Raw genomic sequence first — 27,941 nt, forward strand, 5'->3', positions numbered from 1 at the left:
CCCGGTGATACGGCGGCGTCTGCTGTGACGTCGATTCTCTTCTCCGGCGATGAGCCGCGACAGGCCCTGTGACATGCTTCCCAGTGGTGCGGCGGCGTCTGCTGCGGCGTCGATCCTCTTCTCCTGGCGATGCGAGGCGCTTCGGTGGACCTGCGATGACTCAACGATTCTTCTGCAACACGCTTCCCGGTGATGCGGCGGCGTCTGCTGTGATGTCGATCCTCTTCTGCGGCGATTCGAGGCGCTTTGTGTTGTGAAGCGGCAGCGGCAGTTCGGCGACACGCTTCCTGTTCTTGAGTCGCGCTTCCAGCTCCTTGCGACACGCAAGTCCTCAAAACGTCCAGCACAACTGCAGGCACTTCAAAAGAACTCTTGGGGAGCTGGTGGGTGAAGTCTGTTGGCCCTGAGACTTAATCAGGAGGCACGCTCTTTTCCAAGCCCTTGGAGATCCTTCACAAGTTGAATAAAGTGCACACAAAGTCCTTTCTCCTTTCTTTGGCAGTCAGGCAACCACTGCAGGCCAATCCCCCAAGCAGCACTTTAGCTTAGGGATAGCCTCTCCTCAGTTTCTTCTGGTTCCACTCCTCAGCAAAGGTTTCTTCTTGTTTCCCAAAGTGATCTAAAGTTCTTGGGTTTGGGTCCCAATATTTATAACCAGTTTCTCTTTGTTCTCTGAAGGCAGAGAGGCCTTTGCCTAGTCCAAACCAGTTCTGGTCAGTCCTGGAGCACTTTGTTGACAAGACTCTTTCTTTCCTTTCAGAGTGCCGGGCAGAGACATCAGACGCACCACAGGTGGTGGAGCCAGCATTGTGGAGGGAAGGCACAGCCCTATTCAGGTCCCAGGTGCAACTCCTCCCACCCATCTAGATGCAGATCTCTCTATTCAGCCCTGTGCTGACTCACCCTGTCTCCTGGAATTTCCCCAGCCCCTGTCACTCAAACTCCAGACAAGGAATACACATCCTAGCAGAGGCAGGTTTGGATGGTTAGACAAGAAAATACCTGCTTTCTAAAAGTGGTATTTTCAAACCCAGAATGTTAAAACCAACTTCAATTAAATATGTATTTTATCATTCTGAGTTCAGGGATACTAAACTTGAATTTCTACCATGTTCCCTGAGTCATTTAAGATTATAATATGTAATAATCAAACTGCCTATTCTGGCCTATGGGGAACAGGTAGCCTTGCAATAGTGAAACACGAAAATGGCTGTAATTCACTATTAGAACATGCCACACACACCAGGGCATGTCCTACCTTATACTTACAATGCACCCTGCCCTTGGGCCTACCATAGGGGTGTCTGATATGAAGAAAAGGGAAGGTTAAGAGACTGACAAGTGGGTGCACTTGCCCAGTCAGAATGACAGTACCAGACTGCACACAGGCTCTGCAATGGCAGACCTGAGACAAATTTTTACAGGCTGCTTCTGTGGGTGGCACAACCAGTGCTGCAAGCCCACCAACAGCATTTGGTTTGCAAACCCTGAGCACCCCTGGTGCACTGTACTAGGGTCTGACAGGTAAACCAAACCAGCCAAAAACGGAATCACTATCCCATACATCAATTTACAATAGGGAGAGCATATGCACTTTTAGCACTGATCAGCAGTGGTAAAGTGCCCAGAGTCATAAAACAGCCAACAACAGGTCAGAAAAAATACAGGAGGAAGGCAAAAAAGTTCAGGGATGACCCTGCAAAAAGGGCCGAGTCCAACAGTAAGCACTATGGCCATAACTATACATCCCACAGGACCTACAGGGAGGAAGACGTCGATGCGTTCATATAAGACATTGCACTGCCTACGCTCTCGGCTGAAGATAGGGATGAGTTTGAGCAAGATGTAACACTGACTGAGGCTGAAACGGCTATACAGAGTTTGAGAGCGGGCAAGGCCTCGGGCCCTAATGGCCTGCCAATTGAACTGTACAAACTCGCCCCCAGCAAGCTTGCTCACCATCTGGTAGCAATGTTTCAGGAGATCCGTGAGGTGGGAATTCTCCCAGCGGACCAAAGAGTGGTTACAATAGTGGTTATACATAAAAATGGAAAACCCAAGAATACGTGCTCCTCCTACAGACTGATATCGCTATGCGGAAGACAAAATCCTTGCCAAATATTGGCCACCCGCTTATTACAAGTCATACCTAAATTAGTACACCCGGATCAATCTGGCTTTATGCCAGCCAGAAATACTTCTCTTAACCTATGACAACTCCACGGAGTGATAGATCGCGTTCATACAATGCGCGAAGATGCTGTGGTGATATCTCTTGATGCCGCCATGGGGTTCAACGCGATCGAATGGTCCTACATGTACTCAGTATTAAGGAAACTGAGATTCAGTCCTGGCTTTCTGAGATGGGTTTAACTTTTGTTCAAAAACCCATTGGCAAAAGTAGTTGTCAATAACCAAAAATCCCCAGTGTTCACCCTCGGCAGAGGAACCAGACAGGGCTGCCCCCTTTCCCCATTGCTCTTTGCCTTGATGCTAGAGCCGTTAGCAATGTGGATAAGAAAAGACCCTATAATTAGAGGACTTAAATGTGCTGAGGAATGGGAGGATCGTATTTCATTGTATGCCGATGACATACTGTTATAATTGGCATCGCCCAGTGCCTTCCTAAATAGACCAATGCATATATGCATAGCATTCGGTAAGTGCTCTGGTTATAGTATTAATTGGTCCAAATCGGTCATTTATGTTCTATGTGGCACGACACCTGCACTACCACCAGGTATCAAGATTAGTGAAGCCAAACTAGGATTTAAGCATCTGGGGATCTACGTCTCTAAAGATCCAGCCCAGTTTTATGAACAAAATCTTCTGCCCCCGTTACAGAGACTACGATCCGATGTCCGACACTGGAATTTTTTGCCGCTGTCCTCGCACATCGCATAGTCGGCGCAGACTATTTTAAGTCTAAAGAAGCAGCCCAGAGAGAGCTATTATGGGAGGGGAAGCCACCCAGGATATCCATTCAGAAGCTCACACGCGGGTGGTATGATGGGGAAATCGCATGTCCTGATATTAAAAAATACTATTGGACTACCCAGCTTATAGCAATAAATCAGTGCATGTATAGGCCCCCGGGGGACCCCGGCTTTCAAATGGACAGATGGCTGCTCCCAGGTGGCGATTTTGCAAGATTGTTTTACACTAATTTCACTAAACTGAACTTGACGGGCCCCACAATGCATGCGGTACAGATATGGAAGATGGCTAGCAGAAACATGGCTTGGGAAGGGATGTCTTTAGCAATCTCAGGAGAACCAAGGGCTTTGACCGATGGGATTTGATTGGTATCTCTACGGTTGGGGATCTGTGGAAGGCGGGAGAAATAGTCCCTTTTTCCCAACTGCAAAGGGAGAATTAGCTTGCCAACACAGAACACTTCAGATACATACAGATCAGACACGCACCACAGACTGTGATCGCTACGGGGGAGACACCACTGGAGTCCCCCCCACTAGAAGATAGACTCCTAGACGGATACATGCCGGAGAAGTCAATAACCTTGACCTATAGGAAACTCATTAACAATTTGTCTGACCCCCTCCTCCGGCTTTGATCAAAATGGGAGCACGATGTTGCGGACTGGGAGGACGAGGAATGGCTCGAAGCGCTGACTTCCCCTAGGGAGGTAGCTATTTCATATAGATTGAGATTGATACAACTGAAAGTGCTTCATAGAATCTATTTTGTGGGCCCTGCAATGGTAAAGATGGGCTATAGATTGGAACCAGGATGCATGAGAAGGTGTGGACAGGAGGGAACTTACATACATATTCTCTGGAAGTGTGCACGTATACAGGAGTATTGGTCCGAGGTTACAAAGTGAAGTGTATGGCGGAGGTGATGGGATGCGAGGTTGACTATAGCATAAAACTGTGCCTCCTGAATATATGGGGCCCCACGGACCTAAACACCAAAGAGAAGATATGGGTGACCTTAGGTATGATAATCGCAAAGTGAAACATTGCACGATTGTGGGGAGCGCAAGAGCCACCGTTTCTGGCGGCGTGGGAGAGAGATATGGATTGATGCATGTTGACAGAGAGGATGGTGTATGAGTCTTGAGGGTGTCCCCGCAAGTGGTCACAGATCTAGGATAAGTGGAACAATTACGGGTGAGGTATATGTGAACCCTCAATAATTTCATCTTTGCTCAACCCTTGGTAGCTTGGCTACGAGCAGACAGGCTTAGCATGCAGGTGTGTAAAGCATTTAAATACAATAATACATTAATTAAGTAAGACACCACACACAATAAAAATATAACACCAATTTATAAATATAGGAAATAAAATATTGCTATGATTAAAATGACACCAAAACAACAAATATCCAATGTAGGGAACCAGAAATAAGATTTTAAAAAATAACAATATATGTGTATTTGTAAAGCTCATGTTCACCCAAGGGTATCTTGTCACTGAATATCAGATGTTTAATGTTACCCAACTCAATGGTACTCATGTTATTGACCTCGGAAGGATGAAAGGCTGAGTGGACTGGTGAGGATTTGAACTTGTGCCCATGCCGTCGAACACAAGATCCTAAGGTGGACACATTAGTCCACTAAGCCACCAGAATAAATACTTTCTAGAGCCTAAAAGCCAAAAGCGCCAACTTGGGACATCTGGTTGTGCTTGACTGGGACAAAGTAAAAGTTTCACATTGACCGCGATGAAGTACAGGTCAGATACAATGAGCGGTAGAGCCCGGTCAATTATTTACCTTCTGAAGTAGTCACTTTTTCGGAGCTTTTTCTCGTGACGTGCTCCTTGTCAGGCTGGCTTGTAGTTCAATGATGGCAGCTTGGCTGAGCGCCATGCCTCGTTCAAGTTCTGGAAGTCTCATCGACACCAAAAAGCTTTGGAGCTTCAGCGGGGCAAACCTGGATCTCAGGCCAAGTCGCGATTTGATGTCTCTGGCTTGACTCTCGACAATAGGTCGGTCAACTCAAGGAGCTTTTTGAGAAAAATTCTCTAAATGAGTCCAAACTTCTGGATCTTCTTCCAGAAGGTCCTTTTGGGCTCTTGAAGAATACACAACACCAATACAAGGTTTCAGAATATCTGATTTGCTCCTTAGGAAGTTGGGACTAGAAGAACCTCAATGCACCTGGCCAGATCCTTTAAAGTCCGCTAGACACTGTCCAGCTCTGTTCCTCATGGTGGAGATGATGCAAGTGGAGCTCTTTTAACCTCTTGCTTTCATGGAATCCACTCCTCAAACTTTCAGAGCCAAGCAAAGACCTTCTTTTGCTGAAGCACAAAGTATGCAGCAGGTGCAGTCCTTCAGAGTGAAATCCTCTTGGTGCAGGCCAGGTGTTCAGCAGGGCAATCTTTCTTGTTTCTTCCAGGCAGGGATCTGAGTCAGCTCTTCCATATTTATCCAGGCTTCTGGGCTGGCAAGCAGGGATGGCTCCCCTGACCAGTAGAGTGCAGGGTGCCATCCTCAATGATGACCACTGCCTCTGAAGTGTGGCAAATTCTTGTCCCAAAAAGCGCTGTTCCATAAAATCCAAAATGGAGAAAATCTCTGCTGGAGCTATAGGTTTGGCTAACCCAAACTACAGGCGTGGCGAACTTCCCCTAACACTTCCCTTCCAGCCCCTCTGCTAATTCAATTACGGGGGCTTCCATCTGGCTGGGGGTACAGGAAGTGGAGGTGGGCCTGGGTCCTGTCCTAATTGTCTTTCTCTCCATGAAGACCAGTTTGGCTACCCAGCCATGTTCCTGGCTTTTGCTCTACAGCAGATGATCTCCTCCCACTAGATGTCTCATTTATCTTATCACAGGCCACTTCATACCTCATTAATGCAGCTTTGCTCAGCCTGTCAAAGGCTGACCTATCAAAAGAGTCTGTAACAAGGCTGGATTCAGGCGCATCAGAAAAGCATGTTCTATCATTTTTTTCTGGTATAGTTATAACAAATCCAAACTTGGCAAGTTGCTGGATTTATTGCAACTATAATTTTCATATTTTGAAGTATTATTTTAGGTCGCTCCTGTCAATAGTTAGACTTTATTAAAGTTTAATAAAGATTTCCTATGTTAGCCTATGGAGCTAATGTACTACAGTGGGAAAAAATGAAATTGGTAGGTTTTTTTCCTACCAGGGCCTATAAAACATATACTTTATAATATTTACATGGCACCCTACTTAGGGTAGACTTTAGGTGTGACGTATATGTAAAAATAAGGTAGTTTAAGACTTTGGGCTACCTTTAATCCCAAAGTCGAAATTGGATGAAGTTTTATTTTAAAAGCAGTCTGCAAGGAAGGGCTGGCTTTTAAAAATGACAGCAGGCACTACAGCAGTGCATTAAATCCATTGGGCTTCAAAACCTACATGCCCTACCTTCGACTGTGAACTTACAGGTAGGTAGTCAGTACCAATTTTAATTATATATACTTATGCCTTTTACACAGATCACTGGCCCTGGGTCTGGTTTACAGAGCCCAGGACAGGTTCAGAGTCAGACAACCATCATCTAGTAGTCCAAATGGGGGGAAAAAGTGTGGGGACATCTACAAAAAGCCATGTTTTTTCACAAATCCAATGAAAATACTTCATTCACATAAATCTTGAAGGTAGTTTGCCACTATGGAAATGTACAGATATTTCTTCTCAAGTTATAAGCTGGGGAAACATAACTCTCTTGAAATCATTGGAAAAGGGCATTCAGTACAAGCATGTGGGAAATCTGGAAAGTTAGAAAACAAACCATTTGCCTTTATGGAGGTTTATGGGAATCCTGTTGACTATGCTAGGCCAGAAGAGGAAGCTACACAGACAGTCACAAAATCAAAACATCTGGGGCAACTAGACGGGTAGATGGATTTTCTTACTGTAACATTTTGTAAATCTCTGTAAATCAAATATCTATCTTATCAATCTTATCTATCTATCTATTTGTTTATCTATCTTATTAATTTCACTAAAAAAGGAACATGGATCTTTTACATTTCCTCAATTTAATCACCACTTTCAGGAAGTATGTATAGTTTTTTTAAATAATAGGCAAGGTTACGTTATATCTTTAACCAACCCATTGGCATAGATGGCAGCGGAGAAGGGATGCCATTTCAAAAGTAGCTAAAGAGCTCATATAAAACAGTTACTTTATATGGTTGTATTTATAACAAATACTCCTCTTGAATAAATTAGTAAGTCTGACGTGTTAGACCCCACTTCTGCAACTAGTGTGATTTGCACATGAGGCAAAGGTTAGCTATTTAACCAGTATGACACGAGCTCTGCTGACAGGCATGTTCGCCTCTGATCTCGTGGAGTAACCAGTCATATGGCAGATAAATTATTACCGTTATGGACATTGCAGATAGGCTCTTGAACAATTAAACTGTAGAAATCTGAACAATATTGTAGATAGGGAGCCTAGGGTTCAATACAAGTGGTCTGGTGATAAGGGACAGTAATATCACATACAGTATTATGATGCTGGGCCATATTGCCATGCCTTTACCGGGTGATTCTGATTATTCACATCTGGAATGGGGAATGCTATGGAGAAATCAGTAATATTACATGTTTTCTTAAATTCTGTACTGTTTTCCAGACATATTTGCACTGGCTTTTTGCAGGTAGATATTTACAACAGAAATACGGGGACTCTTGTAGTTCTGTTTAGGCTGGCAATTGGAGTTTAATCTCGAAAACAGTATTTATACTTGTAGTTATCTGATTAAGGCTCCTAATGGTATGTGCTTCAGCTGTGTAAACCTCAAGTATGAAACAAGTTTCACAAAGATCATAATTCTGCAAGCTAGTGTAAGCGTTCAATAACTATTGCAATGGTAAGGTTTCCTTTTTCCAATATCTAAGGACCACAATCATCATACTTAGGGGTTAACTGTTGTTACCTTTGATTTTAGGTATCTGAAAAATTACAAGAGACTAAATCACTGAGGAATAAGCTTGTCGAGCTCAGGAATCAGCTGCTTCCACTGGCTAGTCGTGGGGCAATTCTCTTCGCCATGCTAAAGGCTCTCAGACCCCTGGCAGCAGAATACCAGTTCTCTTTGAGGTTTTTTCTACAGCTGTTTGACAAAGCTATTGGAGCCAGAGATGTGAGAACGGAGTGTGACATTCAGGTGAGCTAGCTCATTCCATGGTAATCACAGTTATCAAGGAACTGCATGTTTTAAACAGAATCTCTGATTACATTAAATTGTGAGAAAATCACACTTGTGTGGTAAAATACTGCCATGCTCTGGTAATGTATGCTAAACTATAGAACTGTATCCTATTCTTATGGTCTGATTACGAGTCATAGGGTCTGATTATGAGTTACTTGTTATATTCCGACCTATGCGTAAAACCCTGTTTTCGCACTGGTCAGAATTACTAGTTAAAAGGAATTTAGAGCATCTGACAATTATCGGATGCGTTAAATACTTCAAGCATCATTACATTTCAGCAGGTCAAACTTGCCGAAATTTTGCAGGGGAAATGTGTACAGTATTTATCATACCATGCCGATTTTGGTGTGTTAAACACCAAAATCTGCAAGTTCTCTCTCAGGGGATCTCCATTGATAATCAAAAGCACTAAATAGTTCTGCCCACGTGTGGGCATAACGAAACACTTATTTACAATATATATTCTTAAGTATAAATGTTTGTCTTCATTCAATAATGCCTGGAGAGACATTGAAAGCAGTAATGTTTTGCGTTCTGTAAGAAGGCTATACTGGCCAATTGCTTCAGATTTCATTTGAAAAAGTGTAATATATATGTAAAAATAGTAAAATTAACTGGAATTGCATTATTTGCCTATGTAACTCTCTTTCACAAACCCATTTTTGAAAGGAAAAAAATGAAAAAGGAGCGGACAATGTGGCCCTACATGCTGCAAATGTGCAGATATGAAAAAGAAAGACTGCACCTTTAAGGGCTCACAGCCCACCAGTATCCCATCATGCCCAGCAGGTGTCAGTTGCCTCAGTTCTTTTTTCCAGCTCCTGATGACAGAATCTTGGCATACTGAGTCAACCTTTTTGGCTTCTTTTCTTCAAGCTAGCTAGTTTACTCAATGGATTTTATCTGTTCAAGTGTTCTTCTGACATTATCTGCCAGAAATAGTTTTCCTTAGACAAATAAAATGCTATCCTTATTTGACAAGTGGCCTGACTGTAGAAGAAAGAAGGCCAAGTCAGACCCACACGACATTTGTATCATTTGCCTTCCTGAGAGTCATGTTCCTGACAGATGTCCACAGTGCAGGACTTTTTCCTGACGTACCATGAGGTACAGGGAGAAGATTTGCCTCCATGGGACAGAAGAGCGACCCAGGCAGTAACAGGCGCAGTCTGAAGGTGGGATGTCATAAGAGCAAGGAGAGGGTCAGTCTTCTACCAGCGCTCTTCCACCTTCCTCTGAGGACTCCAGGTAAGGGAGATCCAAAAAGAGACGCCATCATCAAAAACAACATTATTTCAGGTCAACATTGAGGACCTGTCAGTTGAGAGAAAGTACAGTGCCTACATGCTCACCGTTGAGAGCTGGGTCGATGTTGAAGAAGAGGCGACTTCTGACGTCAAGACATAGGAGGTTGTCGTCGAAGGATAACATGACGCTGAGACACAGGAGAAGTTCAATGTTGAAAAGTATGTTTACATAGAGACATAAGAGAAAATCGACATTGAGAAGTCTGTCAATGTCGAGACACTCCAGCACTGTGAAAAGATTCAGAAAATCAAGATGTTTACCACCTACCTCCGACTTTGAATACTCCAGGGCGTATGTTTCATCATCAACCAACTCTTCTACACCTCCTCCACCTCTGCCACCATCTCCACTGCCTCTACTACCTACTTCACCAATACCTCTTCCGCAAGCAAATGTACCTTAGGAAGCACCTCCTGCTTCTCCTGGAAGATGAAGATCTCCTCATTCCAGAACCTGTCATAGGTTAAGAGCAAGAGAGCAGTTGAGACATCGCCATCGGTCTCTACACTCCTCTTCACGACGATCTTCACGTTACACGCATCACTGCCATCATGCGTCCAGGTTCAAGTCTGGAACGATCCAGACACAGACATCCCTCGTCTACTTCTTCCTCCAGAGCTGGCAGATATTCACCAACAGTGACCGATTCTGCCCAAACAAGGGTTTCTCCTGTGGATGACAATAACAGCTTACAATAGGTGCTTGTACGAGGGGCATTGAAGTTGAACATTCCAATGCCTTCCCCAATTACATCAACTTCCTTAACCTCTTAAACACTTTACCAACAGATGGCATCCAGTCCCCTCCTACCTCTAGTTCCGGGTTTGTTTGAACCAGCCATGGAGCTGTTCTTTACACCCGCTGCAGCCAAATCAGCTCCATCAAGGCCTCAGAAAAAATATAGCCCTGCGAAGCTGGACCTGTTGTTCCTTCATTCAGATCCTACCCCTGATTCAGTAGTCATCCTAGCCACACAAAAAAGTGCACTCTACTACTCCGTCTACAGTCAGTTCCTCCAGACAAAGAGAGTAAGACGCTTGATTCAGTGGGACATAAGGTATGTGGTACAGCTGCCAATGCCGTGAAAGTAGCAAGTGCATCTGCCCTACTGAACAGATAGGACTGAGATTATGGGACTCCTTGCAGCCTTTTGCAGAAGACATCCCAAGAGTTTGAAGAGAGGACTTTCTTGAAGTGGTTAATGAGGGCATGATGGTCTCCAACCAGATCATATGGGCTGTTGCGGATTCTTCTCTACTTGCAGCCCATGGAATCTGTCATGAGTTGGACCATAAATGGCTTTCTTAGCTTTGCCTTTCAGCCTTCAAACAAGAATCTCAGCAGAAGATCCTTAATCTTCCCTTCTCTGGCAACACCTTATTTGGCAGTCACACAGACGAAAAAAAGACTTGGATGGAGACCAATATAGACACCCCCAAGTCAGTGGGTCTAGAAAAACACAAAGAACAACATAGACACACTTGCAAGCCTTATGAAAGGCGTTTCTACCCGCAGAGGTTTCAAACCCCTCAATGGTCACAAGGTCACTACCAACAGCAGCCGCAAAGACCTTTCCAACAGCACTAGAGGCATCATCCGAATGGGTAGAGCTGGCCACCAACCTGCCCAAGCAGGAAAACCTCCTGCAGGCTCCAAGAAAAGAATGAGCCTCTGCTTCCCCTTCTTCCGTTACCCATTCTGGCAGGGGGAAATGTCTCTCAACATCTGACAGAGTGGAAATCCATCTAAAAAAACAGCTGGGGTCTGAATATTGTGCAGAATGGTTATTGTCTCAGATTCACCAGCCCTCCACCAAATATTCCACCAAAACAATCTACAAATGCTGAGGTCAGAATGGAGTAGTGGAGATCGTTCATCCCAGCCAATGAGGCACGGGATTTATTCCCATTATTTTCTGGTGAAGAAGAAGGGCCCCAAGAGCAAAGTCAGACCCATACTAGATCTAAAATTTGCCAACAAATGGACACAGAGCGAAAAGTTCAGAATATTAGCTTTGCATGCAGTTTATCCCCAAATGCATCAGGGAGACTGGCTCTGCTCAATAGATCTCCAAGATGTGTACTTTCACTTTCACTGCAAAATCCTGAGAGTTGTAGTAGGTTACGATTGCTACCAGTACATGGTGCTTCTTTTGGCCTCAAATCACCCCCAGAACCTTTTTGAAATGCGTGGCAGTGGCTGCCGCACATCTCAGGAAACTCTGGGTATTCGTCTGTCCATGCCTAGATGACTAGCTTATCAAAGCATCAGTACAACAAGAAGCGCAACTTCATTATTAGATGACAATCTCTCCAGCGATTAGGACTGCATGTTAATCACAACAAATCGACTTCCCCTCCAGTCCAGTCTCTGCATTATCTAGATGCCACCATCAACACCATTCAAGCAAGAGTATATCCTTCAGAAGAGATACTATTATCCATCCACCTGAAATGTCACTCTGTTATGAAAGCCTCTCATCCCACAGTGATAAGAGTGTCATTTCAGCTGGGAGTGATGGCATCATGCATATTTCTGAGACTGGATGGCCATCTCCACATCAAGAATGGCAAGAAGTCTGGAGGATCAGTGGGATTAATACTCAGGCAACTGGAAGGACAACATAATGCTTTCCCTCTAAACGAAGCAGTCCCTCAAATGATGGTACAAACCGAAAAATCTTGTTTAAGGGATGCCCTTTCATCAAAAAATTCCCTCTCAGACAATAGTAACAGATGCCTCTATTTTAGGTTGGGAAGAGGCAAATAGATTACCTTCAAATTCAGGGATACTGGTCTCAGAAAGAAAAGACTTATCATATCAATCTCCTCGATCTACGAGCGGTTCATCTAGCGCTTAAGGCTTTTGTTCTGTCCTTCAAGTTGAAATCCCTTCTTGTTCAGATGGACAACACAAAAGCAATGTAATATTTAAACAAAGAAGGGGAACAAGATCCAGAGCCTTGTCTCATGAAGCTCAAACAGTTTGGATTGCTGCAACCCATCTTCCAGTGGCTCGAAATGTTCAAGCAGACTCTCTGAGCAGGATCCCTCATAGGGGTGGGCGGAATTTGCAAATTATCTCCGCAAACACGTGGAAATATTGCGAAGATGCGGAAGTTTTTTTCCCGCCCGTTCGCGGTATTTTCTGCGTGGTCGCGGCTCGCCAACTTACCCATGCAGTTGCTCCCGGGCGCGGCCATCTTGTTTTCACTAGCCTCGCAGTGCATGATCGCGAGAAGAAAGACGTGATCGCGTGATGAATGACGTTACTGCGGGCGCGAACTGTCATGAGACAGCGCAAATGGCTACCAACAATCCAACATCTCGTGGAGAACGCGACCGGATCGGGAAAACTTGTCGGCGAACGCGGGGATTCAGGTAAGGCGATCGCGCGCACGCGAGAATGTATTATTTTACAGCGCGAACAAGCAAAAAATTTCCGGTAAAATGCGAATTGCGGAAATTTTGACATTTTCGCGCTCTCCGCGGAACACGAAAATGTCAAATTATCGCAATTTCCGCGAGCGGAACGGAATTTTAGCCCAGGCCTAATCCCTCAGGGAAAAACACAAATGGGTTCTTTATTACGAGGTAGTGCAAATCATCTTCTGCAAGTGGGATTTCCCCTCACATAGATTTGTTCACAACCGCAGTAAACAAAAATTGCCCAAACCTCGCCTGAGGTACTACCAACCAGGGACTCTGGGGAATGCCCTATTGATCAACTGGTCCAGCAAATTTCTTATTGTTTTTCCTCAGATTCCCCTGATTCCATCAGTAATAATCAAACTGGCAAACTTGGAAATTGAAGGGTATCTTGTATCTTGAATAGATTATTCAAGCATCAAAAATTCCAGTTTTAAATATGTGAAGTATGAGCACTTTCAACACAATGACCTATTGTATCAAGATTATATCATGAATATGGCCTTCAGATACTCCCTTACATCCTATGCAGATGACACACAAATTGTGGTATCTGCATATTACAATATCCATAAGATCGGAGCTAAGTTTCATGACTGCATGTGTGCAATCAACCGTTGCATGAGCAGTCACTGTCTAAACTTAAGCTCATGTATGACTGAGGTAATTTTGTTTGGAAACAACTCCCGGTTTTAGTCACCTTCCATCTGGCCGCAGGAGATGGGTGAGCTCCAGTCATTGAAGCAAAAAATCTGAGAGTCGTAATTGATAACAAACTAAATGACGCTAGTCAAATGAACTCAGTGAGTTCATCCACTTTCAACACCTAAAAACAAATTAAGAAAATATTACCTTTCATTCCTATTAGCACAAAAAAAACAGTCATTACCACTTAGTACTGTAAAAAATTGACTATTGTAATGGTCTTTATCTGAGTTTACAGGAACGGTTTTTGAATAAACTGCAAATTCTGCAGAACACGCTGCTAGGCTTCTCCTTGGTATTCCCATGTTTCAATCCATCTCCCAGGCCATCAAGGAACTTTACTGGCTAACAGTCAGAAATCGTTTAAAGTTTAAGGCACCCTGCCTGGTCTTCAAGGCACTTCATTATATAGGTCCCTTTTTCTTAAAACAATCTTTTGAATGGTATCTGGCAAGTACAATTTTACACTCTCAGGATAAAGAAAATGTTGTAGTTCCCAAATTTAAGAAATCAAAGTGGGGTGGAATCAGCTTCCCCTTTGAGCTACTAGATATTGGAACACACTCCCACTCCACATCAAAGCTGCTCCCACACATCTTGCCTTTAGAAAGCAAGTGGAAACATGGATTTTAGCAATTAATTTCAAATAGGGTTTTTTCAGTGGTGCTCCTGCTGCTAGCGCCAAGACACCTCAGGGTAATCGAGTGCTTTCAAAAACTATTAACATAACATTTTTTAAACTGTCTTCCCCACTAGCCCACCTGTCCCTCATGTCTTTAAGTAACAAATTCTGTTGTCAGGTAGCTGGAAGGAGCCCTCTCACCCTCTTCCCCCTGCTGGGCGAGCAGGTCCATTGGCTGAAGCTCACCGTTGATATTAGAACATCAGATCTGAAATCATTGATCTTTTCAGAATTACTCATAAGCCTGTCAACAGAATTTTGCACTGGCAAAGTTTGGCTGCCATGTTAACGCCGGGGCATATCGACATGCTTCATTTTTCGTGATAAGTAGGATCCACTTCTTAACACTTCTGCTGCAACAGGTCACTGATTGCCTAATTGCTAAAAAAACAAATAGACACTGTAAATAGCCTTACGTGAATTGCTGTGTAAGTATTGGTGTGGGTCTATCGGGTATGGAGCGAAAACACATTAGAGAGGCTGCTGTTATAGGCCCTCGTATATTTTAAGCCTGGGCGAAGCACTACGCTACGCTTGCGTAGTTTGCGAAGTTCGCGCTACTTCGCACTACGCGAACTGCACGTAGCACAGTGCGAACACGCGTAGCGTAGTGTTGCGTAGTGCTGCGGTCATTTTTTGCTTGCTCGCGGTCCTCAACGTCAAGTTGGCGACCGCGACTAAGCAAAATGACATCCCGGAGAGACTTTTTCCTTGTTCGCGATCAGCAACATCATGTTGGCGATCGCGAGCATGGAAAATAAACCTCCCGGCGAGATTCCCAACGCGAGGAGGTCAGGTCTCTCATTGCGAGGGGTCGCGTATGCTCGCGACCGCTCGCGATGAGAAACTACCAGTTCGCGTTGAGAAAGCTGCCGCTCGAGTAAAAATCTACTCGAGCAGCAGAAAACTACAGCTCGCACTGTGCAAGATGCCATTTTCAATGATTGCACAGTGCCGGTTGCTTGTCCGCACTGTGCAATCATTGAAAACAACATCTTGCACAGTGCGAACATGTTACTACGCAGTTCGCGAAGTGCTACGCGTAGCTCGCGTAGTGCGAACTTCACTTTGCGTAGCTTCGCGAAGTGCTACTTCGCGAACTACGCCCACCCTTAGTATATTTAGAACACCTCTCTACATCAAAATAAATGTTTGGACAGTGTAGCTCTTGCTTAGTTATGTCCATTGTTGTATTTTTATTTTAGTGCAGCATTAAGTTCCTTGCATGGTTAATTTTCCGATTGTTATCTCAAACTGCAGTTACTACTGATTAAATAAGTGCAATTGTGGGACCGCTCCACCGAGTGTTGAATTAAGCATCTTTTCACAACTAAAATCTCTCCTTCCTAATTTATATGTAAGATCCTTGGTTTGTGGTAGTGCTTTTCTAATAGCAATAATTCGTGTTTCTTTCTTGAAAATGCCATTGACAATGATAATACCATCGACAGCGGTTGTACTTTACTTTGACATCATAGTCCATGGAGTTCTCTATTGGACAAATGTTTAAATAAAATAGAACCAAATAGTAGATGAAACAACTCTATTTTCGAAAGTAACTCGGCAAAATGTCATATGGTTTATGGACTGTTCTGAAATGACACTGGTGAAGTATTTCAATAGTTTATAGTCTGTCTAATATGCACAACAGCAGTATTTGTTAGATATTACCCACAAAAAAATTCAGACAAAAATAGGTTTAAATTGTATATTTGTTTAGCCTGATTTCCCAGAGAAACCAGCTAAAAAGTCATAGGTTTCAGTGTTGTCTCTAGAAGTGATTTTAGAGGGATCACACAAGGGGCACAGATGAAGTTGTTCGGGCCACCTACAATGTGCAATCAGAAGATTGTGTACATGTGTAAAATATACATATATATATATATATATATATATATATATATATATATATATTATATAAATATTAATTACACAGTGGCTGTGAACAGTATGTATTTAGAACTCAGTCAGAGTTTCGATAGGAAAAGCGTTTTTTGTTTTGCTTATAACTTGGGTGCACCTTGATGATTCTTCACGAAACTTTACAAAAAAAGTTTATCCGCTTTAACTCCTTCGTGGAAAGTTTCCGAATGAACTGTCAAAGGGGGTGGCGAAAAAGGGGGTTCCCACCCAAAGCACTTTTTTCTCTTATGCAATTTTCATAAGAAAAATTAGACATTGATACAGAGAAAACGTCTGAAAAGAATTACACTAAATTTGGCAGAAAGTTATTTCTAACTCTGAAAGCTTGCTTTTTGTGATTTATTTTAAACCAAATCTGCTCAGTAGTTTATGAGAAATTAAGGTTAACACATATAGATATATTGACAGTTGGGCCCTTGTGACTGCAAATTCAAAAAATAAAGCATTCCAATTGGCCAAGAGGGCTTTTATTTTCCTTTTGGCCATTTTGCTGTCCCGGGAGCTAGCACTGTGACTGGCTAGTGACAATCTGAACATAAATGTTGAAGTTGTCATTACAGGACTCAAGGACTCCAACTGGACCTTATGGAGGGAGGGGCAAAAGGACCCAAAGGGGTAACATTTAAGCAATATAAAGTTTGGGGAGGGAAGTCGCTGTGTACCTGTGGGGCCCAGTGTGACCTCTGTGACCTACTGGAACCAGTGCAGCCCTTAGCTCCTGCGGACTCCTGCGGGATCAGAAAGACAATTTTTAAGAAAGAGGAGGTATGTGGGGTGGGGGTCCGTGGGTGGCTGCCCATTAATGAAGGCTTGACTGCCTGCAAGGGAGTGGGGGGGGGGGGCAGGGCCTGGTTGTGCACAGGCAAAGGTTTTTTTCACTAAAATAAAACTTTATAGTGTAGTGATAGGGAAGTAAAGTAGTAAGATTCTAAATTATGGAATGAAAACCTTTAAAAAATCACTGAAAAAACAGGTTAAATTGAAGTTATACATGGGTTTCTAATAAAAAACAAATCAAATTTTAGAACCAAAATTAACATTTTTAAACAAAAAACACTGAAATGTATCGGTTATACATAACTGATATAAGTATAATTACACCGCTTTGAAGCACTGCTTGTGACCGCACAGATTACATCACTGATGACGTCTGAAATCTATGGTGGTGCAAATATACTGATGTCAGTTATGCATAACTGGTGAATGTTAGTTGTTTATTGGTTTTAAAACGGTAGATTGTTTTTATTACTTTAACCTTTGTTTTTTCAGTGAATTTCTAAGGTTTATTTAACATGTTAAAATCTTACTACCTTACTCATGTATAAACTCCACAGCTCCACTTTTACCTTTTTTTGTGGAAAAAAACACACTGCTGATGTGAATAAAACATTACTAAGATCTGTGGAAGGGGTAATGGTCTTCACAATGACTCAATCACTCCCATTCTTGTGTTTACATCACTTTCATCTTTAGTCTTTTAATCTCTCAATTAGACACTTTATCTCCTGATATCTTTCTGAAACCCTCCATCTGCATATCTCACTCCTCATATCTTTCCACTACCCTCTTTTTACTCTCTCCGGCATGTACTCCTTTGCATCTCCTTCACTTCACCACCCCACACAGACAACGAACCCATTGTCCAGTAAGCACTGCATATTCTATAACTTTCGCCCTGTCGATATTTCAACAGCTGTTTACATCCTTAATACTCTTTCATATAGAATAACTATTCCAATTGGCACACCTGACCATTGCTCTCTGTGGTTTGCAGAGAGGCCAAGGTTTGGATGAGCACGTATTCTGAACCCCTTTATGATCCACTGGTGGGCACTGTAAGCAATTCACACTGCCTTCAGTCTGAACTCCACAACTGTCAATCGTGGCCCACTATGAACCCCCAAACACGACCTGAACTCACACAGATACACAGGGGTGACTTTTTACAGTACGCAGTATTCATGAACAATATAATGCATGGGAAACAAAGTACAGAAACACAAATTCCTGGAAAAAGCAAATATTCTTATGTATAAGTAAAAAGTAAACAGGAACAACATTGCTGTTCCTTAACTGAGAGCGCAGTGTGTGGTGGTGGGGCACAAAGAGGAGGTGGCAGGGCTGTAACAGATGGGCCACTAACCTCACTTGGCCCGTGACTCGCCCACCAATAGAGCATACCTGGCATTTACATAATCTGTATACAATTAGTCAAAATCTTGTATTATCTTTGAAGATATGCAGGTGCTCCGCAGAGAACTCTCCCTAACATGGGAAAATAACATCATACTGTGGGCTAAATTTATTGACGATTTATTCGTAATCTGGAATGGAACAACTGAATCCGCAGAACACTTTGTAAATCGTCTAAACATGTAGTGTTGTAAACCTGAAATTCATGCATACAATATGTAAGAAACAGGTGACATTTCTAGATGTGGAAGTGTATGTTGAGTCAGGAAAACTTGAGACTAGATTGTACAGGAAGTTAACAGCGGGCAACACTGCACTACACGCTTCAAGCTTTCACACAACCCACACTAAACAAAGCATTCCTTATGGTGAGATGCTAGGAGTAAACAGAAACTGTAGCACACCCAAGGAATTATCCACATGCCAGAATGAAATGAGCCAGAGATTTCGTGAGAGAGGCTATAGTGGAGCAACAATCGAGTCAGCAAGACTTGCGGCGAATAGAAAGAAACGTGAGGAACTCTCATTTCCTAAAAAAGGTTCCCAAGAAAGAGAAAATAGAACCTCAGATGCGTTTCCTTACAACTTTCAATCGCCAAAATAAAGAATTTAGGGATTTGCTCAACAAGAACTGGCACATCCTTAAAACAGATCCAATTATTGGAAAGATGCTCCCTAAATATCTGCCACTCACATGTGGTAGTATATGTAGAAAACAATGGTCCTGAGCAGACACTAAATTTTACATAAAATTAAATATAGACCACAATGGGTTACTATACACATCCGATGTCCAGCCGGACAGGGGATTTTTATTTTTCAGATACTAAAGGATATGGTCAAGGATAATGAAAACACTACATTTATCGTGGGGCACAATCCTGCACCCTACAGCATGGGGAACATGCGGGGGGAAAAAAGGAATAACAATGCAGACAGTTTAGGACAAACAACAGTTACAGGCAAAGACTGAGAGCCGTTGCAACTTGCAGGCATAAATGAAGTTGTAGCAAGTTTGACAAAATAGAGACCACAACGAGTAAGCACAATGGATATTTGTGGCACTATTTTTAAAAAGTCGACGTTTCGATCCCAAGCTCATTGATTAACGGGATCATCTTCAGGACTAAATTTATAACATTTGCCTGGTTTTTAACGCCTGTCAGAGTAAAGAAAACAAAGAAAATAGCTTGTGTCTACAAGGGAAAACTTAGAACATATTAAGATTACTCGAAAGTTATAGCATGTCAGAAGGTCAAGGTTATCAATTGTGCACATGGAGTTGTGGTTAAAACGATCGTGCTCGGGCCTATTCCGGTCAAGTGAGTGGGGATTTGTTTGTGAGTGTGCTATGGCAAGCAGGATTTAATAAGTGACATTCAATGGGGGAATGATGAATGACTGGAGTTGTTTGCACAATTGATAACCTTGACCTTCTGACATGCTATAACTTTTCAAGTAATCTTAATATGTTCTAAGTTTTCCCTTGTTCACACAAGCTATTTTCTTTGTTTTCTTTACTCTGACAGGCGTTAAAAACCAGGCAAATGTTATAAATTTAGTCCTGAAGATGATCCCGTTAATCAATGAGCTTGGGATCGAAACGTCGACTTTTTAAAAATAGTGCCACAAATATCCATTGTGCTTACTCGTTGTGGTCTCTATTTTGTCAAACTTGCTACAACTTCATTTATGCCTGCAAGTTGCAACGGCTCTCAGTCTTTACCTACCCCTATCTCCAAAAAGATTTTTACAACAATAGATTCTACTCTAACCTTCAACATAGTAGACCGTGGGGTCGATTCAACAGGCGCCAAAACCTGGTAGGCTTTTCAGATACCTCTGCCGACTCGTCAGATAGCTCAGATCAAGCAGAAGGATCAAGCTCAACAAGACGAGGAGGAGCTCATTCTGACAATTTTTTAGGCAGAGGCCAAGTAGACACACCACAACGAGGGAAAGCGAAGAAAACACAACGGTGGTACAACCCACCAGGGGAACGCAAAACACGCAACAACTATTACAAATGGTAGAGTCCCCCATCGATACCACAACAATGACGGATGTCATTCCTATTTTCAACTTGTCCAAACAAATATTAACAGAGTCTGAACTTTCCTTGCTTAAGAAAGGGCTCTCGTTTGTACCTACTATCCGTCCCAACTTTATGGAGCTACAAACGGAACTCCTAAGATTTTTTAGACGGATCCGCCTTAAAGCCTTTTTTCAACTCCACCCATCCCCTACCAACACTGCTAATACCCCTTTCCGTCCCCCATCTACATTTTCACCCACTGCTAGTATGTTACCGGTGGAGATTCTGACTTTTGAGAAGTTAGTACTTAAAGATCTGGCCAATCTGGAGAGCAAAAAAAGATTTATACCTTATAACATTACTCTCCAAGAGAAACAAGCGATTAATACGCTCAAAACCAATGAAACCCTGGTGATAAAGAGTGCCGACAAAGGTGGCGGCATAGTGCTCCAGGAGAGAGACACTTACACAACAGAAATCCTACGCCAATTGGGCAATACTGAACACTACCAGAGACTTCCAGGCAACCCTACCAAGGAAATTCAGGCCCTTATCTTGAAACTTACAACTGAAGCTGTCAGTCAGGGCTTTTTAAGCAAAAAAGAATTCATTTTCTTAAATGTGAAATCACCACGCACACCGGTCATCTATACCCTTCCCAAAGTCCACAAAAATTCTACCAACCCTCCTGGACGCCCAATTGTGTCAGCCTGCGGCTCAATCCTTGAGCCTCTTGGTTCTTACGTAGATTTCTTCATCAAAGAATTTGTACCTGTCACTGCCTGCTATGTGAGAGATAGCATGGCTATGATAAACCTTATCGAACACCATCCATTCGACCCCACATCAGATACACTATGCACCATGGACGTAGAGTCCCTGTATACCAACATTCCCCAGACAGCGGCTCTATTGGTAATACAAAAAACACTTGACTCCCGCCCCCGCCCCCATACTGTTCCAACACTATTCATTTTACAACTGTTAGAAATCTGTTTGACAAGAAATTTTTTCACTTTTGATAACCTGTATTACCAACAAATCAAAGGGACTTCTATGGGCGCAATTTTTGCCCCCAACTTAGGGATTCTGTTCATGGACCAATTGGAGATAGGTTCCATTCTCACTGACACAAATCCATTCCTCCCAGGCATTTGCCTATGGCGAAGATATATTGACGACATTTTTATCATTTGGAGACATGATATCAGTGCACTACAACAATTCCTTCATTGGTTAAATAACAACTGCTCAGGCCTATCGTTTACGATCTCCACTGATAAATCTGCCATTGCCTTTCTTGACCTGACAATCTTCCACTCTGAAGGCGAATTGCTCACACGCCTGTACAGAAAACCCACTGAGCGGAACACGCTGCTCAGTTACGGAAGTAACCACCCCAGGGCCCTGAGGGATTCACTTCCATATTCTCAATTTCTGAGAATCAGGCGCAACTGCTCTTCCAAAGCAGACTACTTCAGAGAGGCAGCCACTCTCTCATCTAAACTGAAAGATCGTGGTTACCCCAAGAAGATAGTAAAAAATGTATCCAAAAGGGCATGGTACTGCCCTTGTGATGTACTTCTGACTCCCAAACCCAAACGTGAACTGGAAAGAATAGCCTGCGTCACTACCTTTTCACCAGTATCCAACCAAATAAGAAAGTCTATAATTCAGCACTGGCCAGTCATTAATGCAGGTGGTCTTAGCATTGAAAGACCGCTATTCGCTTTCCGTAAAAGCAGAAATTTGAAAGATCACTTGGTAAGAGCAGCTCTTCCCACCACTGTCCCCATGTAACACTTGATTCTTTTTGGGGTCTTTCTCCTATCCTAGGACATTTCAAATGTGGTGGTTGTAATGTTCGTGATTTTACGATTGAAGGCAAAAGTTTCACTGCCAATAACATTACAGTTAATTCGAATGCCTTCTCTAATTGCAATACCTGCAATGTTATCTATTTAATACATTGTCCTTGCTTGAAACTGTACATTGGCCAGACTACACAAAAAGTAAAGACAAGAATTGGACAGCACAGAAGTCGTATCAGGTGTAACACACCCAACGCACCACTGGTGGAACATTTCACGGATGCCAAACACAACGAAGATGACATCCGCTGGACGATTCTGAAGGTACTCAAATTGCCACAGAGAGGAGGCAACATGACCCATTTGTTAAACCATGAAGAACTAAAAGCAATAATCCTTTTTGATACAATCAAAAATGGCCTGAATAGGAATGAGGACTGGACTACCCTCTTATGAATTGACTAATACCATACTGCAACACCTTGGATTTTAATTGGTTGTTCTGGTTGATCTCTTGAGAAAATTCTTAACCTTGACTTGTACCTGTATATGCCACAAACTGTGACTTTCAACTGTATATACCACATTCGTCAGTACATGTTCAAATTTTACTTCCAATTGTGCAGGCCATTATCCCAAGCATGTTCTGTAAATAACTGTAATAAGTTAATGCGTAAATTACTCCTTTTTTGTCACACATTGACACTTACGCACGCCCTTGCATTGCACTTCACACTAACCGCACTTGGTTTTTCACTCACCGAAGATGGCCACCACTGTTACACACAGCTATCACCCATCCATATTCCTTCCTCCCTTTTGGCACCCCTCTGAGGTCCTTCAGTGGTTTCCCGCTCTATTTAAATGAGAGCACTTAGCACCAGCGCCCAGTGCCTGCCATTGAGCCGGTTACTACACAGCACATTGTTGCTGAGGACAGAGATCTCCATTGCTGTATCTCTCCACAGGTAAGACAACCCCTCACCCCGATGTAATTGACTGTTTTAAGGATTTTTCCTCACTTAGGCAGCCTTTGACTAAAACCTCCCCTTATTTTCAATTCCCTCAAGCTTGGACTGTAACATATCAGTATATTGAAGCAATACCTTGGCGCATTGAAATGTGGCCCATCTGCACCACAGTCTAACTACCCAACAGCCGATCCAGGCAAGGAGCAGCACGCTCCAGCGCCCACTAAGTTTTATAGAAACCTTAACTGCAAGGTATGTGCCCTAGACTCATTTACATCCCAACCCCACATCGATTATGACACACCAAATCCAACCGCAATGTAACTTTTTTCACAGCGACCAAACCAAAAGCAACAACGCTGTTCTTCATTGTCAGTTTCCACTCTGACCTGCCATATGTGATACCCCTATGTCCTCAATTGGGGTAAGCATACATGTTACACTTACTTTTCTCACTGAGTCACGCGCCATTCCGTAATGGTTAACACCCCCGGTTACGTGTTTCTCATAACTTCACGTCCTCCCAATACCGGTTCTTATTTTTTAATAAATACGACTGTCCCCCATGCCGCTCACGATCGGAATGCACATTCACACACCTTTAATAACTCACGTGGTTCTAGTTTTTAAACCATTTTTACGTAGAAACTAGGTAGCCCGCCGATGCCTTAAACTTCCAAACACCTCCAGTCATTCATCATTCCCCCATTGAATGTCACTTATTAAATCCTGCTTGCCATAGCACACTCACAAACAAATCCCCACTCACTTGACCGGAATAGGCCCGAGCACGATCGTTTTAACCACAACTCCATGTGCACAATTGATAACCTTGACCTTCTGACATGCTATAACTTTCGAGTAATCTTAATATGTTCTAAGTTTTCCCTTGTTCACACAAGCTATTTTCTTTGTTTTCTTTACTCTGACAGGCGTTAAAAACCAGGCAAATGTTATAAATTTAGTCCTGAAGATGATCCCGTTAATCAATGAGCTTGGGATCGAAACGTCGACTTTTTAAAAATAGTGCCACAAATATCCATTGTGCTTACTCGTTGTGGTCTCTATTTTGTCAAACTTGCTACAACTTCATTTATGCCTGCAAGTTGCAACGGCTCTCAGTCTTTGCCTGTAACTGTTGTTTGTCCTAAACTGTCTGCATTGTTATTCCTTTTTTACCCCCGCACGTTCCCCATGCTGTAGGGTGCAGGATTGTGCCCCACGATAAATGTAGTGTTTTCATTATCCTTGACCATATCCTTTAGTATCTGAAAAATAAAAATCCCCTGTCCGGCTGGACATCGGATGTGTATAGTAACCCATTGTGGTCTATATTTAATTTTATGTAAAATTTAGTGTCTGCTCAGGACCATTGTTTTCTACATATATAATTGATACCCGTGGTCCTTAGCCATTTTTCGGGTTCCCTTGTTTGTATAAAATACTCACATGTGGTAGAGCACCATCTTAAGAGATGCCGTTGTCAAAGCAAGCCCAGAAAGTGAAAAGGACCCAGGATGGTTAAGACCTGCCCCAGGATTCAAGAAATGCAACAAATGCAGAGCCTGCAGCATAGACAAAAACACCACAATGTACTCTACCCCGTTCAGTGGCAAGGAGATTAAGATCCGGGGGACATACAACTGTAAGACAGAATTTGCAGTGTATGTTCTTACTTGTACGTGCAATTTGCAGTTTGTAGGCAGTACCACACTGCTAGTACATAAAAGGATCTTGCAGCACATGAGAGCCATTACTAATGCTGACAGATCATACCCCATAGCCTGACATTTTGAAACTGTACACTAAAAATCCCACACAAGTAACATACTTTGTGATAGACGCAGTTCCAATGAACAAGAGAGGTGGAGATAGAGTTAGAACCTTACGAGAGCTAGAAACAAGGTACATTTTGATGCTCGATAGCAGAACACCTCAAAGGCTAAATTGTGATCAAGAGTTCCACTCATGCCTGTAACGTGATACTTATATTGGGCCATTGGCTATAACTCAGTAGTAACAATTGAGTGCACTAGGGGCCACATTTACGACCAGCAAAATTGCGCCTCGCAATTTGTGACTCATTTGCTTGTTGCAATTTGCGAGGTGCAACTTGCCATGTACAACCGTGTGTTTAACACTGTTTGCGATTCCCAGTGGGGTTGCAAATTGCGAGGCTCATTAATATTAATGAGCCTCTCGCAATTTGCGAGCCCATTGGGAATGACAGGCCCTCCCAGATCTGGTGTCCTGCTGGGCTCAGCAGACCACCATGTCTGGGACTGCTTTTAATAAAGCAGTTTATTTTTTTAAATTTAGCCCGCTTTCATTAAAGGAAAACAGGATGCATTTAAAAAAGAAAATGAAACGTTTTCTTTGCATTTTTTAAGGGCAGGTAGTGCTCCCTGGGACCCCTTCCAAATTGCGACTGCATTACCACCCTATTGAAGAGGGTGGTAATTTGCGAGTGTTTTGCGACCGCAATTGCGGTCACAAAACATTCATACATTGATTTGTGGACGCAATTAGGAAGGAAACGCCCCGTCTTAATTGGGATGTGAAATTCCTAAATAGCGAGTCGCAAATAAATTGCGACTCGCTATTTCAGAATTGTACATGGCCCTGGGCCATTTTGCATGCGCAAACGGTTCGCAACGCAACTGCGCATGCACTTTAGGGTCGTACATCTGGCCCTAATATGCGCTGAATCTTCAGAAGCAGAAACGAGAAAGTGACTCCCTGTTTAGCTGGCATATGTCATGAGTTAGTAAGTGAGTTAGTAAGGCAACCATTATCATTAGGCACTAGCCGTGGATTTGAGTGTGGTGAGGAGGTGACAGGAGATTTTGTGATTCATCAGGCACTTGCCCCTGAAATAAATTTGCATAAACAGTAATGCGATGATACAAAAAAATGTTTATGTTTAGACACTTGTCTAATTTGAAATTTACTGTGTTTATTTTAATTTGTAACCCTGTTGCACATTTGGTATTCCAAACCCTAGAAAAGAAGGGAACTAGACTCTGACACTTGTGTGTATTTAACCGTGATTGTGCGGGGATACTGTTATAACTATTTTGGACCCAGGAAAATGGTCAAAATTACACTGCAATTACTGTTTTGTTACTTTTCACCACCTCCCAATTAGTAATGTTATCGAGTGAATTTTAATTCGAATGGACAGAAAAAACGTGTGAAATATTTTTTCAAATGCGAGTCTGTCCTCGTTGCTAGTCTGACACATGATATGTAAGGGCCATTGTGCAGAGGATGTAACACTGTGTGATCAAGGCTGCCGTGTCGGCTGAAACGTGTCATGGCTGACGTGCAGAGGAATAAATGAAGAATATCGCAGACCACTTTGTTTTGAATATATATATATGTGTATATATATATTTATATATATTAATTACGCAGTGGCTGTGAACAGTATGTAGTTAGAACTCAGTCAGAGTTTCCATTGGAAAAGCGTTTTTTGTTTTGCTAATAACTTGGATGCACCTTGATGATTCTTCACGAAACTTTACAAAAAAAATGTTCATCCGCCTCAACTCCTTCCTGCAAAATTTCGGGGTGATCTGTCAAAGGGGCTGGCAAAAAAAAGGGGTTCCCACCCAAAGCACTTTTTTTCTCTTATGCATTTTTCCTAGGAAAAATTAGACAATGATACAGAGAAAATGGCTGAAAAGAATTACACAAAATTTGGCAGGAAGTTAATTCTAACTCTGAAAGCTTGCTTTTTGTGATTTGTTTTAAACCAAATCTGCTCAGTAGTTCTTGAGAAATTAAGGTCAACACATATAGATCTATTGACAGTTGGGCCCTTGTGACTGCAAATTAAAAAAATTAAACATTCCAATTGACCAAGAGGGCTTTTATTTTCCTTTTGGCCATTTTGCTGTCCCGGGAGCTAGCACTGTGACTGGCTAGTGACAATCTGAACAAAAATGTTGAAGTAGTCATTACAGGACTCAAGGACTCCAACTGGACCTTATGGGGGGAGGGGCAAAGGGACCCAAAGGGGTAACATTTAAGCAATATAAAGTTTGGGGAAGGAAGTCGCTGTGTACCTGCGGGGGCCAGTGTAACCTCTGTGACCTACTGGAACCAGTGCAGCCCTTAGCTCCTGCGGACTCCTGTGGGATCAGAAAGACAATTTTTAAGAAAGAGGAGGTATATGGGGTGAGCATCCTTGGGTGGTTGCCCATTATTGAGGGCGTGACTGCCTGCAAAGACAGGGGAGCAGAGCCTGGTTGTGCACAGGCAACGTTTTTTTCACTAAATAAATCTTTATAGTTTAGTGATAGGGAAGTAAAGTAGTAAGATTTTAAATTATGGAATGAAAACCTTAAAATATTCACTGACAAAACAGGTTAAATTGAAGTTATACGTAGGTTTCTAATAAACAAATCACATTTTAGAACCAAAAATTGTATTTTAAAACAAATAACACTGACATTTACCAGTTATACATACCTGATATAAGTTTAATTACACCGCTATGATGCACTTCTTCTGACCGCACAGATTACATCACTGAAGACTTCTGAAATCTATGAAGGTGCAAATATACTGATGTCAGTTATTCATAACTGGTGAATGTCAGTTGTTTATTGGTTTTAAAACAGTAGATTCTTTTTTATTACTTTAACCTTGGACTTTTCAGTGAATTTCTAAGGTTTTTTTTAACATGTTGAAATCCTGTTCACTT

The 27,941-nt window shown here is 42.5% G+C and overlaps 1 protein-coding gene across 1 annotated transcript in view; it reads left to right on the plus strand.

Moving 5' to 3' along the window:
- LOC146859134 (uncharacterized) overlaps positions 1–27,941 on the plus strand; it is a 2,052,335-nt gene that overhangs the window by 1,219,945 nt on the left and 804,449 nt on the right. Inside the window, exon 81 of the mRNA XM_085649806.1 lies at positions 7,908–8,126. Coding sequence (XP_085505932.1) covers positions 7,908–8,126 — 219 coding nt within the window. The remainder of the gene's footprint in view (positions 1–7,907; positions 8,127–27,941) is intronic.

This window comes from Triturus cristatus, chromosome 3_2 (assembly GCF_964204655.1).
Source record: "Triturus cristatus chromosome 3_2, aTriCri1.1, whole genome shotgun sequence".
NCBI classification, from domain to species: domain Eukaryota; kingdom Metazoa; phylum Chordata; class Amphibia; order Caudata; family Salamandridae; genus Triturus; species Triturus cristatus.